The 12785-nt window shown below is 37.2% G+C and overlaps 1 protein-coding gene across 1 annotated transcript in view; it reads right to left on the bottom strand.

The window, feature by feature from the left end:
* LOC100680504 overlaps positions 1-12785 on the bottom strand; it is a 272326-nt gene that overhangs the window by 187614 nt on the left and 71927 nt on the right. Inside the window, exon 6 of the mRNA XM_031933565.2 lies at positions 10625-10790. Within this exon, the coding sequence (XP_031789425.1) occupies positions 10625-10790 (166 nt within the window). The remainder of the gene's footprint in view (positions 1-10624; positions 10791-12785) is intronic.

The following is a 12785-nucleotide window of genomic DNA, read 5'->3' as shown; positions in this document are numbered from 1 at the left end:
TGATACTTTCTTACATATCGTTGCTGCAAGTGTAGCATTTGGTTTTAAGAATTCACGTTAAGAGCAGTACAGTAAACTGTTGCTTGCCTTTCTTCAATGTGCCATTGTATTTTTTGAATTGATGACGCTTCTATAAAAAATCTCCGAGCATGGGGTTGCTAGTTCAAAGAACTTTCGTTTTAAAGCTCTGATTCTCGCTGTTGCTCGCCTTCCATCGGTTTGCCCACGTACTCTCTTTTTAAAAATTCTCCTATAAGGAATCTCGGAGCGTGCGGAAGCTAGATTTGAGGGTTTCTGTTTTGGAGGCTCATTCCCGCTCGCCTTCCTTCGGTTTGCCGAAGTAAAACTCGTTATTAAAAATTTTCTCGTCTTTATAGTCTCGGAGTGTGGATAAGCTGGATTCAAGGGTTTTCGTTTTAAAGGCTCGCTATCGCTCAACTTCGTTTGATTCGCCGACGTACTTGCTTTTAAAAATAGTTTCTTTTAAGGAGTCTCGAAGTGTTGGGTAGTTATTTTAAGGTTCTCTGTTTTGGAGCTTAATTTCTCGCTCCCGCTCGCCTTCCTCCGGTTTGTCGACGTACTGTCTTTTTAAAATTCTCCTATAAGGAATCTCGGAGCGTGGGGTAGCTAGATTTGAGGGTTTCTGTTTAGGAGGCTCGCCTTCCTTTGATTTGTCAAGGTAAAAGTCTTTATTAAAAATTTCCTTGTCTTATAGTCTCGGAGCGTGGGGTAGCTAGATTTGAGGATTTTTGTTTTGGAGCTCTGATTCTCGCTCCCGCTCGCCTTCCTACGGTTTACCGGCGTACTCTCTTTTAAAAAATACTCCTATAGGGAATCTCGGAGCGTGGGGTAGCTGGATATAAAAATTTTCGTTTTGGAGGCACGCCCTCGCTCGCCTTCCTTCGATTAGCCAAGGTATAACTCGCTATTAAAAATAGTTTCTTTTAAGGAGCCTTGAAGTGTAGGGTACCTAGTTTCAAGGGTTACCGTTTTGTAGTTCTGCGTTTTAATTAAAAAAAAGTACGGATTTCAAATTTTGTATCACCAAATATAACAAATCTCAATAATGGTACATGGTTTACAATTGAAATTTGATACACAAGCCCACGCAATCTATTTCAACATATTTCTAAAGTTTGATGATTTAGCGATGACTGGAAGATCCACTTAGTTTCAGAAAACCTGCGCCAAATGCTTTTCCTTGGAACGAACTGTATCTTCTGGTTCAACTTAAGTGCTCAAACTTTACAAACATGCTTAATTACATGCAAATGGCTAGAATGACAAGTTTCAAGTTTATACAATGCATCCCTTTTGAAAAAATTCAGTTTTTATCAAAATGCTATAACTAAAAATTGCAAATCTGAATTTTTATGCATGGTTTACACTTGAAATTTGATACACAAGCCTTTGCAATGTGTTTCAACATATTTTCAAAGTTTGATGAATTATTATCGATGACTAAAAGATCCAGTTGGTTTGAAAAAACCTGCGTCAAATGCGTTTCCTTGAAACGAACTGGATCTTCTGGTTCAACTTAAGTGCTCAAACTTTATAAACCTGCTTAATTACATGCAAATGGCTAGAATGACAAGTTTCAAGTTTATACGATGCATCCCTTTTGAACAAATTCAGATTTTATCAAAATGCTATAAATAAAAATAGCAAATCTTAATTTTGATGCATGGTTTACACTTGAAATTTGATACACAAGCCTTTGCAATGTGTTTCAACATATTTTCAAAGTTTGATAAATTATCGATGACTAAAAGATCCAGTTGGTTTCAGAAAACCCGCGCCAAATGCGTTTACTTGGGACGAACTGGATCTTCTGGTTCAACTTAAGTGCTCAAACTTTATAAACATGCTTAATTACATGCGTATTGGCGCAGGTTTTTTCAAACTAACTTGATCTTTTAGTCATCGATAATTCATCAAACTTTGAAAATATATTGTGACATATTGCAAGGGCTTGTGTATCAAACTGCAAGTAGAAACCATGCACAAAAATGAGATTTGCTATATTTAGTTTCAGTATTTTGATAAAAAATGAATTTTTTTAAAAGGCATGCATCGTATAGACTTGAAACTTGTCATTCAAGCCATTTGCATGTAAATTAGCATGTTTATAAAGTTTAAACACTTAAGTTGAACCAGAAGATCCAGTTTGTCGCAAGTAAACGCATTTGGTGCAGGTTTTCTTAAACCAAGTGGATCTTCCAGTCATCGCTAAATCATCAAACTTTAGAAATATGTTGAAATACATTGCATGGGCTTGTGTATCAAATTACAAGTGTAAACCATGTACCATTATTGAGATTTGTTATATTTGGTGATACAAAATTTGAAGTCCGTACTTTTTTTTAATTAAAACGCAGAACTCCAAAACGGTAACCCTTGAAACTAGCTACCCCACACTTCTAGGCTCCTTACAAGAAACTATTTTTAATAGCGAGTTATACCTTGGCAAATCGAAGGAAAGCGACCGAGAGCGAGGCTCCAAAACGAAATTTTTTAAATACAGCTACCCTACGATCTGAGATTCCTTATAGGAGAATTTTAAAAAGAGAGTATATATATATATATATATATATATATGTGTGTGTGTGTGTGTGTGTGTGTGTTATACCTATCTCATAAGCCTTTTAAACCTTAATATTGGTGAAAGTAATAGTTCGATCCGGACTACGACCACCAAAAAATTTATGGAGATACATTTGCTTCCATTCTAACGAAGCCTTGTAATAGTAATTTTTGGAATTTGTGTAAAAGCATGTGGGAAGTGTGTTTTGATGCATTTTAAGTCGGAAAATGGTGTTTTTGGGAAATGTCCGTACGGATGTACGCGTGTGTGTGTGCGTATGTAGACGCCTGTATCTCACCTTCAACTCAGTGGATTTTAACCCACCAAGTCTCATTTTCTTTATTTTTACTAGAACATTGTGGGAAAAAAGTTCGTTTTTACATTTTGTGTGCACGTTTTTTTTTTATAGTGATTTTTTAGTTTTGATATTTCAGCTTTTTCTAATAAAGTTATTGGAAAAAATAATAAAAGTAAATCCCTTCATATGTACCTGAAAGAGAATAAAATTACCTATCATTTTACAGCGGAAAATTGATATTATCGTTCGTCGTTCTTCTAATTTACACCATAAAGCGCAATTTTTTAAAATTGTTTTAACTTGAAAACTAAATGTTGAGTCTTTAAAAAAAAAACATGATTATTGAAAGTTTTTACGACTATATTCCACTTAAATTTTAAGTTATTTCATGGGACAAATCCTGAGAAAAACATCAAAAACTAAAAAAAGTCGTTTTTCTACGTGACGCGATAACTGGAGTAAAAAAACAATAATCAAGTTCAAATTTTGGATTTAGTTAGCACTATATAGTACCTTGATCCCTTTCTTGGGCTGTTTATGAAACCAGTTAGTTTCAAAGATATTAAGCTTCAAAATATTTGTTCTCACCCTGTATACTATTAGTCGTTTTTTCTACGTTACGCGATAACTGGAGTAAAAAGGCAATAATCAATTAAAAATTTTAGATTGCATTATATAGCACCTTAATCCCTTTCTTTGGACTGTTTATGAAATCTTAATTTTACGTTATTTCATGGAGCATATCCAGAGAAAAACAAGGAGGAATTTTAACTCTAACGTGCAGAGTTCCTTTTTCTGTTTGTTTCTCTTTGGCAATCAGCGCGCGTTATTGTGACGAATGTTAATTCTCGAGTTAGGCACACACGTATACCTCCCGTCAGATGGCAGCAGAGATTAGAGGAGAGATTGCCGATGCCGTGTTAAAAATGCATAGCGAATTCGATCATGAGGCCACTTGCACTTGCCTGCGATCGAACTATACGTATCTAAAAAATAAGCGTAGGGGAAGTATATGTCTCCAGCAGCATTGGAGGAGAAGGTAGAGGCGCTATATATTCTTAGCTTCACCGCGCCTGACGCAGCGGAGGAAAAGTGACAAACGGTGACTGTCGAATTTGCGCATCCACACCTCGCGGTAGTTTCAACCAACGCCAAATAACTATTCAGGCATATTATTGGATTAAAAAGAATATTTAAACAACATGAGTGTAAAGAAATTAGAATTCAAAACTTTCGGAAACTCGTAATTGAAAACTTTAATTTTTTAGACGGATTATGGTTAAACCGACACAAACAAGTTAAGCTTAAGCTTAAACAAAATTAAATTAAACTAACAAGCCACCCCAGCCTCCCGATAAACATATGCTACTTTCAGTTTTTCTATAGCAACGATGAACGTGGCGGCGCGGTGTACGTTGTTGCTTAGTATTTTTATGCACTCGGGTTCGAGTCCGAGCCTCGGCAAATCTTTTTCTTTTTTTCTATTTGCTTATAAACTGTTTATAATACGTAATAACAAAAAGAAATATATATTATTATTTTTTTAGTACGTAGGGGACCCGAGTGCATAAGAATACTAAACAACGTAGACCGATCCGCCACGATCGTTGTTGGTGCAAGAAAACTGAAAGTAGCATATGTTTATCGGGTGGCTGGGGTGGCTTGTTAGTTTAATTTATCTTTGTTAAAGCTTAAACTCAATTTTTTCGTGTCGGTTTAACCATAATCCGCCTGAAAATTAAAGTTTTTAATTATGAGGTTTGATTTTATAAAGACGATCATGGCCACTGACATTAAGGGCTTAGAGTTTATCGGTGATTGTTCATAAATATTCATTGTTTATTAATCATATTCACCGCGTAAGCGCGAATCCTTGACAGTTACCGCCACTTATGTCATTTCTTCTCTATGCTCTGCCACGCCGCGATGTAATTGTGCACTCTTTACTTCCCTCTTCGCCGATGCTGCTGGTGGGAAAGCTAGTTGCGTACGGTCGCCACTTCTTCTCCTCTGCTTCTAGATGCGTATAGTTTGAAGCGAAAACCGCAGGGTGGCGCTAGCTTACGACTGCATATCGCATGGCACGCTTTCACCAATGCTCATCGGCAATCTCTCCTCTAATCTCTGATGGCAATATGTAAGCCTATTTATAATAGTGTAATTGCACAGTAGAAAAATAATTGAAGCTAAATAAATACAATAATTCATGCCAATGACATGCCATCAACTATATATAATAATATAATATAAACAATTATAGCTATGCGAGATATATAGAGAGAGAATTATAATTGATTATGTATATATAATTGATTCGAAATAATTTTATGTATTAAACGAAAAAGTACAAAAACTTTATAGAATTATATATGAAGTCAAAGCAATTCAGATATTAACGCGATACATATTGTTAAAGGAAGCTACGTGCCAAAGAATTGGCAGAGGTTTTTATAGCGCAAAAGTTCCTGTATGGGTTCTAGAATAGCAAAGACCCTGTATCTTTGGATAAAAATGAAGATATCCATAAATTTATGCTAAAATGATTAGAATTCATATTTAAAGCCTGTGGCAAAGCTTATGAATTGCTTGGAGCATTCCTACAAAAATCACAAAGGTAACGAACATCAAAATAATTTATTGAATCAAGTTTTATGATTTTTTTGGCGATGATCCAAGTGACGCAATTTATTTCTATAAGCAAACATGTATTTAAATAATTTATCACTAAGTTTTGAATTTTTAGTCAATGATGGACATTAAGGAACAATTTCTCCTACAGTGACTTTCTTTATTTTGATGTTTGCTACCTCTGTGATTTTTTTAGGAATGCTCCAAGCAATTCCTAAGCTTTGTCACGGGCTTTAAATATGAATTTTAATCATTTTAGCACAAATTTATGGATATCTTCTTTTTTTAGCCAAAGATAGGCTTTTAGTTTTTTTTGGGCATTTGAAATACTAAATACCCCGTGGAAGATTTGCGAAGCTATAGTTCCCACCTCCCCGTAATGGATAGAAAATTTCTAATGTGTGCAATTTGCAATAAAAATGATCATGAAGCTGAACGGTTTGAAGAAGCTAAAATATTAGTAGTACAGAATAGAGTGGAAACATGTCAACAGGGTATCCAATGCCAGATTTGCAACGAAAAAGATCATTCGGGAAAATACTGTCCCAAATTCATTGCTCAGCAACAAGCTACGAATAATGCCAACGCCTCGTATAAAGACCAAAATTATAACAACTATAATAATAACTATAGAAAAAGCAACAATTTTAATAATCAGAATGAAAATACAAGTAATCCTAATTGGAAACAAATAAGCTGCGAGGATTGTAAAATGAGAGGACATTCAATACAAAAATGCAGAAAATTAAAGAATCTAGAGAATATGGCTCAAGAGCGGAAAAATTGCAGTTATTGTAAAGAAGATGGACACACAGTGGAAAATTGTCAGGAAATCAAGGGCAAATAAATTCGTTATTATTCCCTCCAGCGATCATTCCTTCTACATCTTCTTCTTCCCCCTAGTTCTTCTTGCGGTCCCGTAGGATCTTTGCCAAGATCTTCTTGCCTGCAGCTTGCTCCGAGCATTGATAATGTAGCATCTCGGCTATTCCTTCCTCTTCTTCCAGAGATACTCCGTGCGCTACTGCTGCTTTATCCGCGCGCATCCTTTCTCGTGGTGAGCCCGTGTTAATGTGATATATTATGATGATGTCAATCGCCCGGTGCGGCACCTTGCTCACGTCTTTCGAGATTATAACGCCGTCAGCTTTGGCTGTTTAGGCCGATTTGATTTAGTCGAGCCCTTAGATGGGCTGGGCTTATGCTTTCGATTTTGCTAATTCCCCGTCGGCGCGCTTGCCGTTACAATTTTCCGAGGTCGCCCGCGCAGGCGGCTAGAGGGTTTCAAGGTAGCTCCGTTTACGGGTCCCCCACTTCTCTCCGCCACCACGGATGTCGACCCATATTTACTGGACCGTTACTCGCGCTTGCGCTTACCTCCCGCCACTACGTCCGTCGGCTTGAGCTCAGACTCGAGTTCGCACGCTTCTGGCGGGTCGCTCGTCGCCTTCACCTCTCAAGCATCCTCTAGTAATCGATACTCATCATCGTCCCCCTCTTCATCGTTTTTGTCATAAAAGATCTTCATTTCTTTTGCTGACCCTAGCTTTTTCACTATTCCTTTTTTATTGGTCCACTCGAATGTATTCGAGTCGACTTGGGCCGTAATCATATATCAATCAAGTAGATTCATGCACTGCGGTGTTGAGGGAAAATGCTACCTCGTATTCCGAGGTCAAAAATAGGGGTTCCCGTTAAAAAAATACAATGACCTTCAAATGACCTTGAAAATCGAGTTCAAGGTCAAAGGTGTTGGTGTCATTAGATCGCCCCTTTTGCTCCCTTCAACTTTTGTCAAGGTCATATTTTGAAATAAGTGAAATAAAACCAGACAAACAGCTGTTTAGCAGATTTTTTGTTATTTGACCTTGAATTAACCTTCTCAAGGTCACCAAAGCAAACTTAAAATATCCTTTGCAACGTAATTTTTTCCGCTCTATCCGATTCCAAGGTCTAAAATAGAGGTTCCTATTTAAAAAAATCACAATTACCCTCAAATGACCCTGAAAATCGAGTTCAAGGTCATAGGTGTTTGTGTCATTCGATGGCCCCCTTTACCCCCTTCAACTTTTGTTAAGGTCATTTTTCGTTAAAATTAGTTTTTCCATGGTTTTTTGTCGTGGTCGGATTAAAATGAAACACCCTGTATATTGTAACGAGTTGAGCACCACAGCCAACTCGTAGCGGTATGAGTACCGCTGCGCCGCGCCGAAACAGCGTAGAGTCGCACACGCGATAATAAACACGTGCGAATTCGGCAATAGGCGCGAGAGAGACTGAGAGAGAATATCTGTAAGATCATCTTGCATAGGTGCATCCGTGTTTGAAACCGAAGGTTAGTCAGTCTCTGATTCAAAATCAACACTCATACTGATGTTTGGAGATGACAAATCATGTAGTTTGTAAAAGGATTTTCTACATGTATCACAAATCAGTGAAGATGTTGGATAATCAGGATAGACATCTTGAAATTCTTTGAAGATCTTCCTAAGAGATTTGCTGTGTCCTGTATTAATATCAAATGGATTAACGCATCTATCGATACGATATTTTTTCGCAGGAGAAGACATTGTTGTAGGATATGAGAAAGCACAACCAAAACAAAAAAAAATGTTAGAAATAACAAAATTACGGCTAGTACAGTTGAACAAGGAGTTGCCGATATAGTAAGATTTACTCAACTGTTGGAGAAAAAGTCGCCTATGAATAAAGCCGCTGATGGATTTGCTCACCAACTATCCTGAAAAAGACTGTTGGAGAAAAAGTCGCCGATGAATAAAGCCGCTGATGGATTTGCTCACCAACTATCCTGAAAAAGACTGTTGGAGAAAAAGTCGCCGATGAAGAAAGCATTCCTTGAAGAAAATATTCCTTTCTATGGGTTGCTAAACGTGGGAAGGGGTTGGGGGTGTAGGTAAAAAAGAGGGATGAAATAAATCACTTGAAAGCAATAAATTCCTTTGCCACAAAACAGTTTTATTTGCTGAAGTCTTTGCACAAGTTGTCATTGGACACGAGCCGTGTACTTGCAGCATTAGGCTGTTGGAAGAGGGGCGAGGTACAGCGCTGGACCCGGCCTCCTTATGTGCCATCCGCGACGCTACTTCACTTGTGGGTAATGCCCAGCCGCCTAGCGGCGCGCCGCGGTACTAGCGCCGCGGTGATAAGCGCTGCAGCGTGCGTGGCGTCTTCAGCGGGTTGCGCGTTAGCAGGGGCTTTTCGCGAGAGAGCCTGCGGGTAGGTTATGACAAATATCCGCCAGTTTATATTGGCCATATTGGATTTTGAAATTTCGAGGTTAAAATAAGATTCAGCGGCCCCTTAAACTCCCATACCGATACTTTAAACTGATTTAAAATCGTTCATTGCGGTAAAATAGTTTTGGTGGTTGTATAATGTCCGCCATTTTGAATCGGCCATTTTGGATTTAAAAATTTCGAGGTCAAGCTAAGATTCAGCGGCCCCTTAAACCCCCATATCGATACTTTAAACTGATCTAAAATCATTTGTTGTTGTAAAATTGGTTTGGTTGATGTAAGCGGGTTAGTCGGGATGGTCTAAAAAGGTCGGGTGAAGAGAAGGAGGCACGTGCGCTCGTTGCGACACGCAGCCCGCTGGTGTCAGTGGAGTTCGCTCCTTGGAGAGCGGAGTGATGAAGAGGCATGCTGTAAAGCAGGCGGTGAGGAGGCAGGCAGGCAGAAAGGGCCTGCTGAGGCTTACAGTCCTTGGCTTCTTCGTTGCCTAGAGAGCGGACACTGCTCGGACCTCTCTAGGTCGACTCTTGGATCGAGTCTGGACGAGGGAGGGCCGCCCAACCCGGTGTAGGTTGCACCACCCAATTTACAAAGGGGAAAGTGGGGGTTGTAGATGTTCGGGCCATTCGGCGTTCAGCACGTCGGATGATGATCCTGGGGTGTGTGGCCTTGACCCAGGCGGTGGAGTGGCGGGCAGCGGCAGATCCGTTTGATCACTGCTGTGCCGGCGATCTGGTGTGGGATCGGTCTGGACGGCGGCGTCGGCAGTGGGAGATCTCTGATGCTGGCGTCGCTCTGAGATGAGCGCTCGGTTGGTCTCGGCAAGCAGCAGGTGCAGCAAGTTGCACTCGGCCCTCAGCTCCTGAAGAGTTCCAAAGGTCGGCTTCGATGTGCGCCGAGTTAGCGCTGAGAAGTGCTGATTAGGGAAGGGGGAAAAGAAATACAGGTGCCTCGGCCTGGAAACCGGCCCGCTTATATGCCCTCCAAGGCGCTGCTCCTCTTTGGGGATTACGACAGCCGCCTGGCGGCCGCGCGTGGTACTAGCGGCGCTGTGGGCGCGCCGCGGCGCTGTCGAGCGGGTTGCCGGCATCCAGGGGCTTGTGCGAGAGAGCCTGCGGGTGGGTTATAACCTGGTGGAGGTATAATGTCCACCATTTTGATTCCGCCATTCTTGATGTTGGAATTCCATCAGCATTGTCAATAATATGTCCTATCATGAGTTGTACATGCTTTTTAGTGGGATATTTCACAAATTAGAACATTTTTACTATTGATTTTGTTGAATGTGCTATGAAAACGTGGGTTTCAGGCTCCATATTTTATGCGCCACATTGGATTTTTAAAAGGCCAGAACTTTTTCAAAAGCCCTTGACCAGACGATCATTTTGAGACCTCAAACGTCTTGTTAGGTTAACCCAAATGTTGAGTGCACTGATGGTCCGTCCGGTTGACGTGAAACGTCCCATATATATATATATATATATATATATATATATATATATATATATATATATATATATATATATATATATATATATATATATATATATATATATATATATATATATATATATATATATATATATATATATATATATATATATATATATTATATATATATATATATATATATATATATATATATATATATATATATATATATATATATATATATATATATATATATATGTGTGTGTGTGTGTGTGTGTGTGTGTGTGTTATACCTATCTAAAATAATCAATAAAAAAATTGATTTTCCTAAAGTTATAAGTAAGATCCCCTTGAACGTGAAAGGGGTTGGCTTGATAAGAAAAGTAACGAAATGATCTATAAATATACAAAAATTAACCGTAAACTTACCTATGGAGATACTGACTTCTGCAATACATGCATTTAATTTTTCGAGTATATAAAGAATTGTTTGAATCCATGTATTAACCGCTTCGTTATTTTTTGTAGAGTTGGTAACATTTAAATAACTACGCCATGATTCATTAAAACAAGCTTCAGACCAAACGTAGCATTCCTAAAAAGAAATTATATTTTCGCGATAAATTCAGTTATTCACTAAGATATAAACCAAAAACTTTATGTCAAAAAAGTATACGTACACACACACGCACACGCACACACACACACACATATATATATATATATATATATATATATATAATTTCATCCATAAAAGATGTTCATTTCGTTATTCCGACTTTTTGTTTTAAATGTTTGTTTGTTTGTTTGACATATAAACACAAACATATATACATATATCTTAAGGCCTGCGGCGCCTTCGACTCCCACTCGTGCTCAATCATCATCCTCGCTTGAAAAAGCCAACTTTCGCCCCTAGTTGTGTAATATACTATTCCTAATCTGTCTTTTGGAAACTTAAAAATATGTTTAAATAAAAGCTAACGGAAGTAGTGATACCAGTTTTGTAATTGCAAAAGTTTCTAGTTGCCAATATAACTAAAATTTTTTTAGGAGGCTTCTTTAGAAACAAAAACAAGATAGATATAAATATATAATATATTAAAAATAGTTTTGTACGCTTACTTATTTAATATTGTTTGAATAGTTAGGATAAATAATTTATGGACAATACGATTATTCTAAAAAAGTAAATGTTAAAGATAATATAATTTAGTAAAGTTTATTCAATTAATTAATCTGTTAAAATGCTTAATGAATTCTAACATTGAAAGCACATAATTGTATCAAAATTAAATTGCTATTATTTTGGTTATTGATATTTTCATTTATTAATTTTTATAATATATTATCTATTGTAGATTTTATATTAGCGCTACCATAAAATAAAATTGGTCGCTGCTATTGTTATATTACAATTTATTAATTATTAAAATTATTTAAAATTATTTACTTATTAAAGCAACTTATTTATTGTCCAATAATGTGAAGTACCCGGTAAAAAGAGATTTTGTTCTATACTCAGAGTGTTAAGTGACGAAGTTACTGGATGAATGTTCAGAAATATTAAATTAAATGAAACAAAGAGAGCAGGAAAAATCCAGAAACTTCTACGCTTAACGAGCGCAAGAAGTAACCCTAAACCAAAACAAACTTCTCCTCCCTCGGCTGAAAGCGCGCGTGCACAGTCGACGCTGCAGTTTAGCCGTTGACCGTACTTAGGCCCATAAGGCCTAATGAGTAAGAAAGAGAGCGCGGCTAAACTGAAGTGCGGAGGAGCAGTAATGACCCTGCGTGGGAGAAAGCCATGACGCTTTCTTCAAGCTTATTCCATTTGAAAGTTATTTGAAGTCTCCAGAAACAAATAAAGGAATTTTTGAAATAATTGAGTCTAAGAGATTATTTGATTTGAGAGTTTTGATCGTCAACCTTTGGGTCATCCCCGTCAACAAACACAAGTAAGTCGTTCTCGTTAATAATTTAATCTTCCTTGGTGTTTGATTATCACGCATTCGGCTTCGCCGCGACAATCAGTGCGAAGTACTGATCTCCCCCATATGGGAGAGTAAGCTATCATCCGCATAATCACACAACGTTACTTTGTTAGTTCAGTAAATTCATTACTACCCTAACACAGAGTAGGAAATTATGGAACATATTTTGAAAGTTGTAAAATTACTACACAAAATTGTAATTTTACTATTTTGGAATGAATATTTGACTAAATTTGTAGTAAATTTACAGTTTTATTTACGAATCAGTAGTTTATTTACGAATCACACATCTTAGTTCTCATTAATAAATTCAAATTTCAAAATTTATATTATACACATGGTTTATTTTTGAATTTTTATATACATATTCTATACCATGAATTTGTAAATATAATAAAAAGAGTGCTACTAAATTTAAGATTTAGAAGCAGTTTTAAATTAATTTAAAAAGTAGTTTTGTGCTGTAAATTTAATAATATTTAAATAACTTTATTATTTAATTTATTAAATATTATTAAATTATAATGCACAAACGCTACCAACCGCAATGAAATTGGTTGCTGCTATTTTATTTGTTTGATGCTTACAATATAAAA

The sequence above is a fragment of the Nasonia vitripennis genome, assembly GCF_009193385.2.
Source record: "Nasonia vitripennis strain AsymCx chromosome 1 unlocalized genomic scaffold, Nvit_psr_1.1 chr1_random0004, whole genome shotgun sequence".
Classification (NCBI taxonomy): Eukaryota; Metazoa; Arthropoda; class Insecta; order Hymenoptera; family Pteromalidae; genus Nasonia; species Nasonia vitripennis.
Note: the sequence above shows the minus strand (reverse complement) of the source record. Positions and strands in the feature narration are given on the sequence as shown.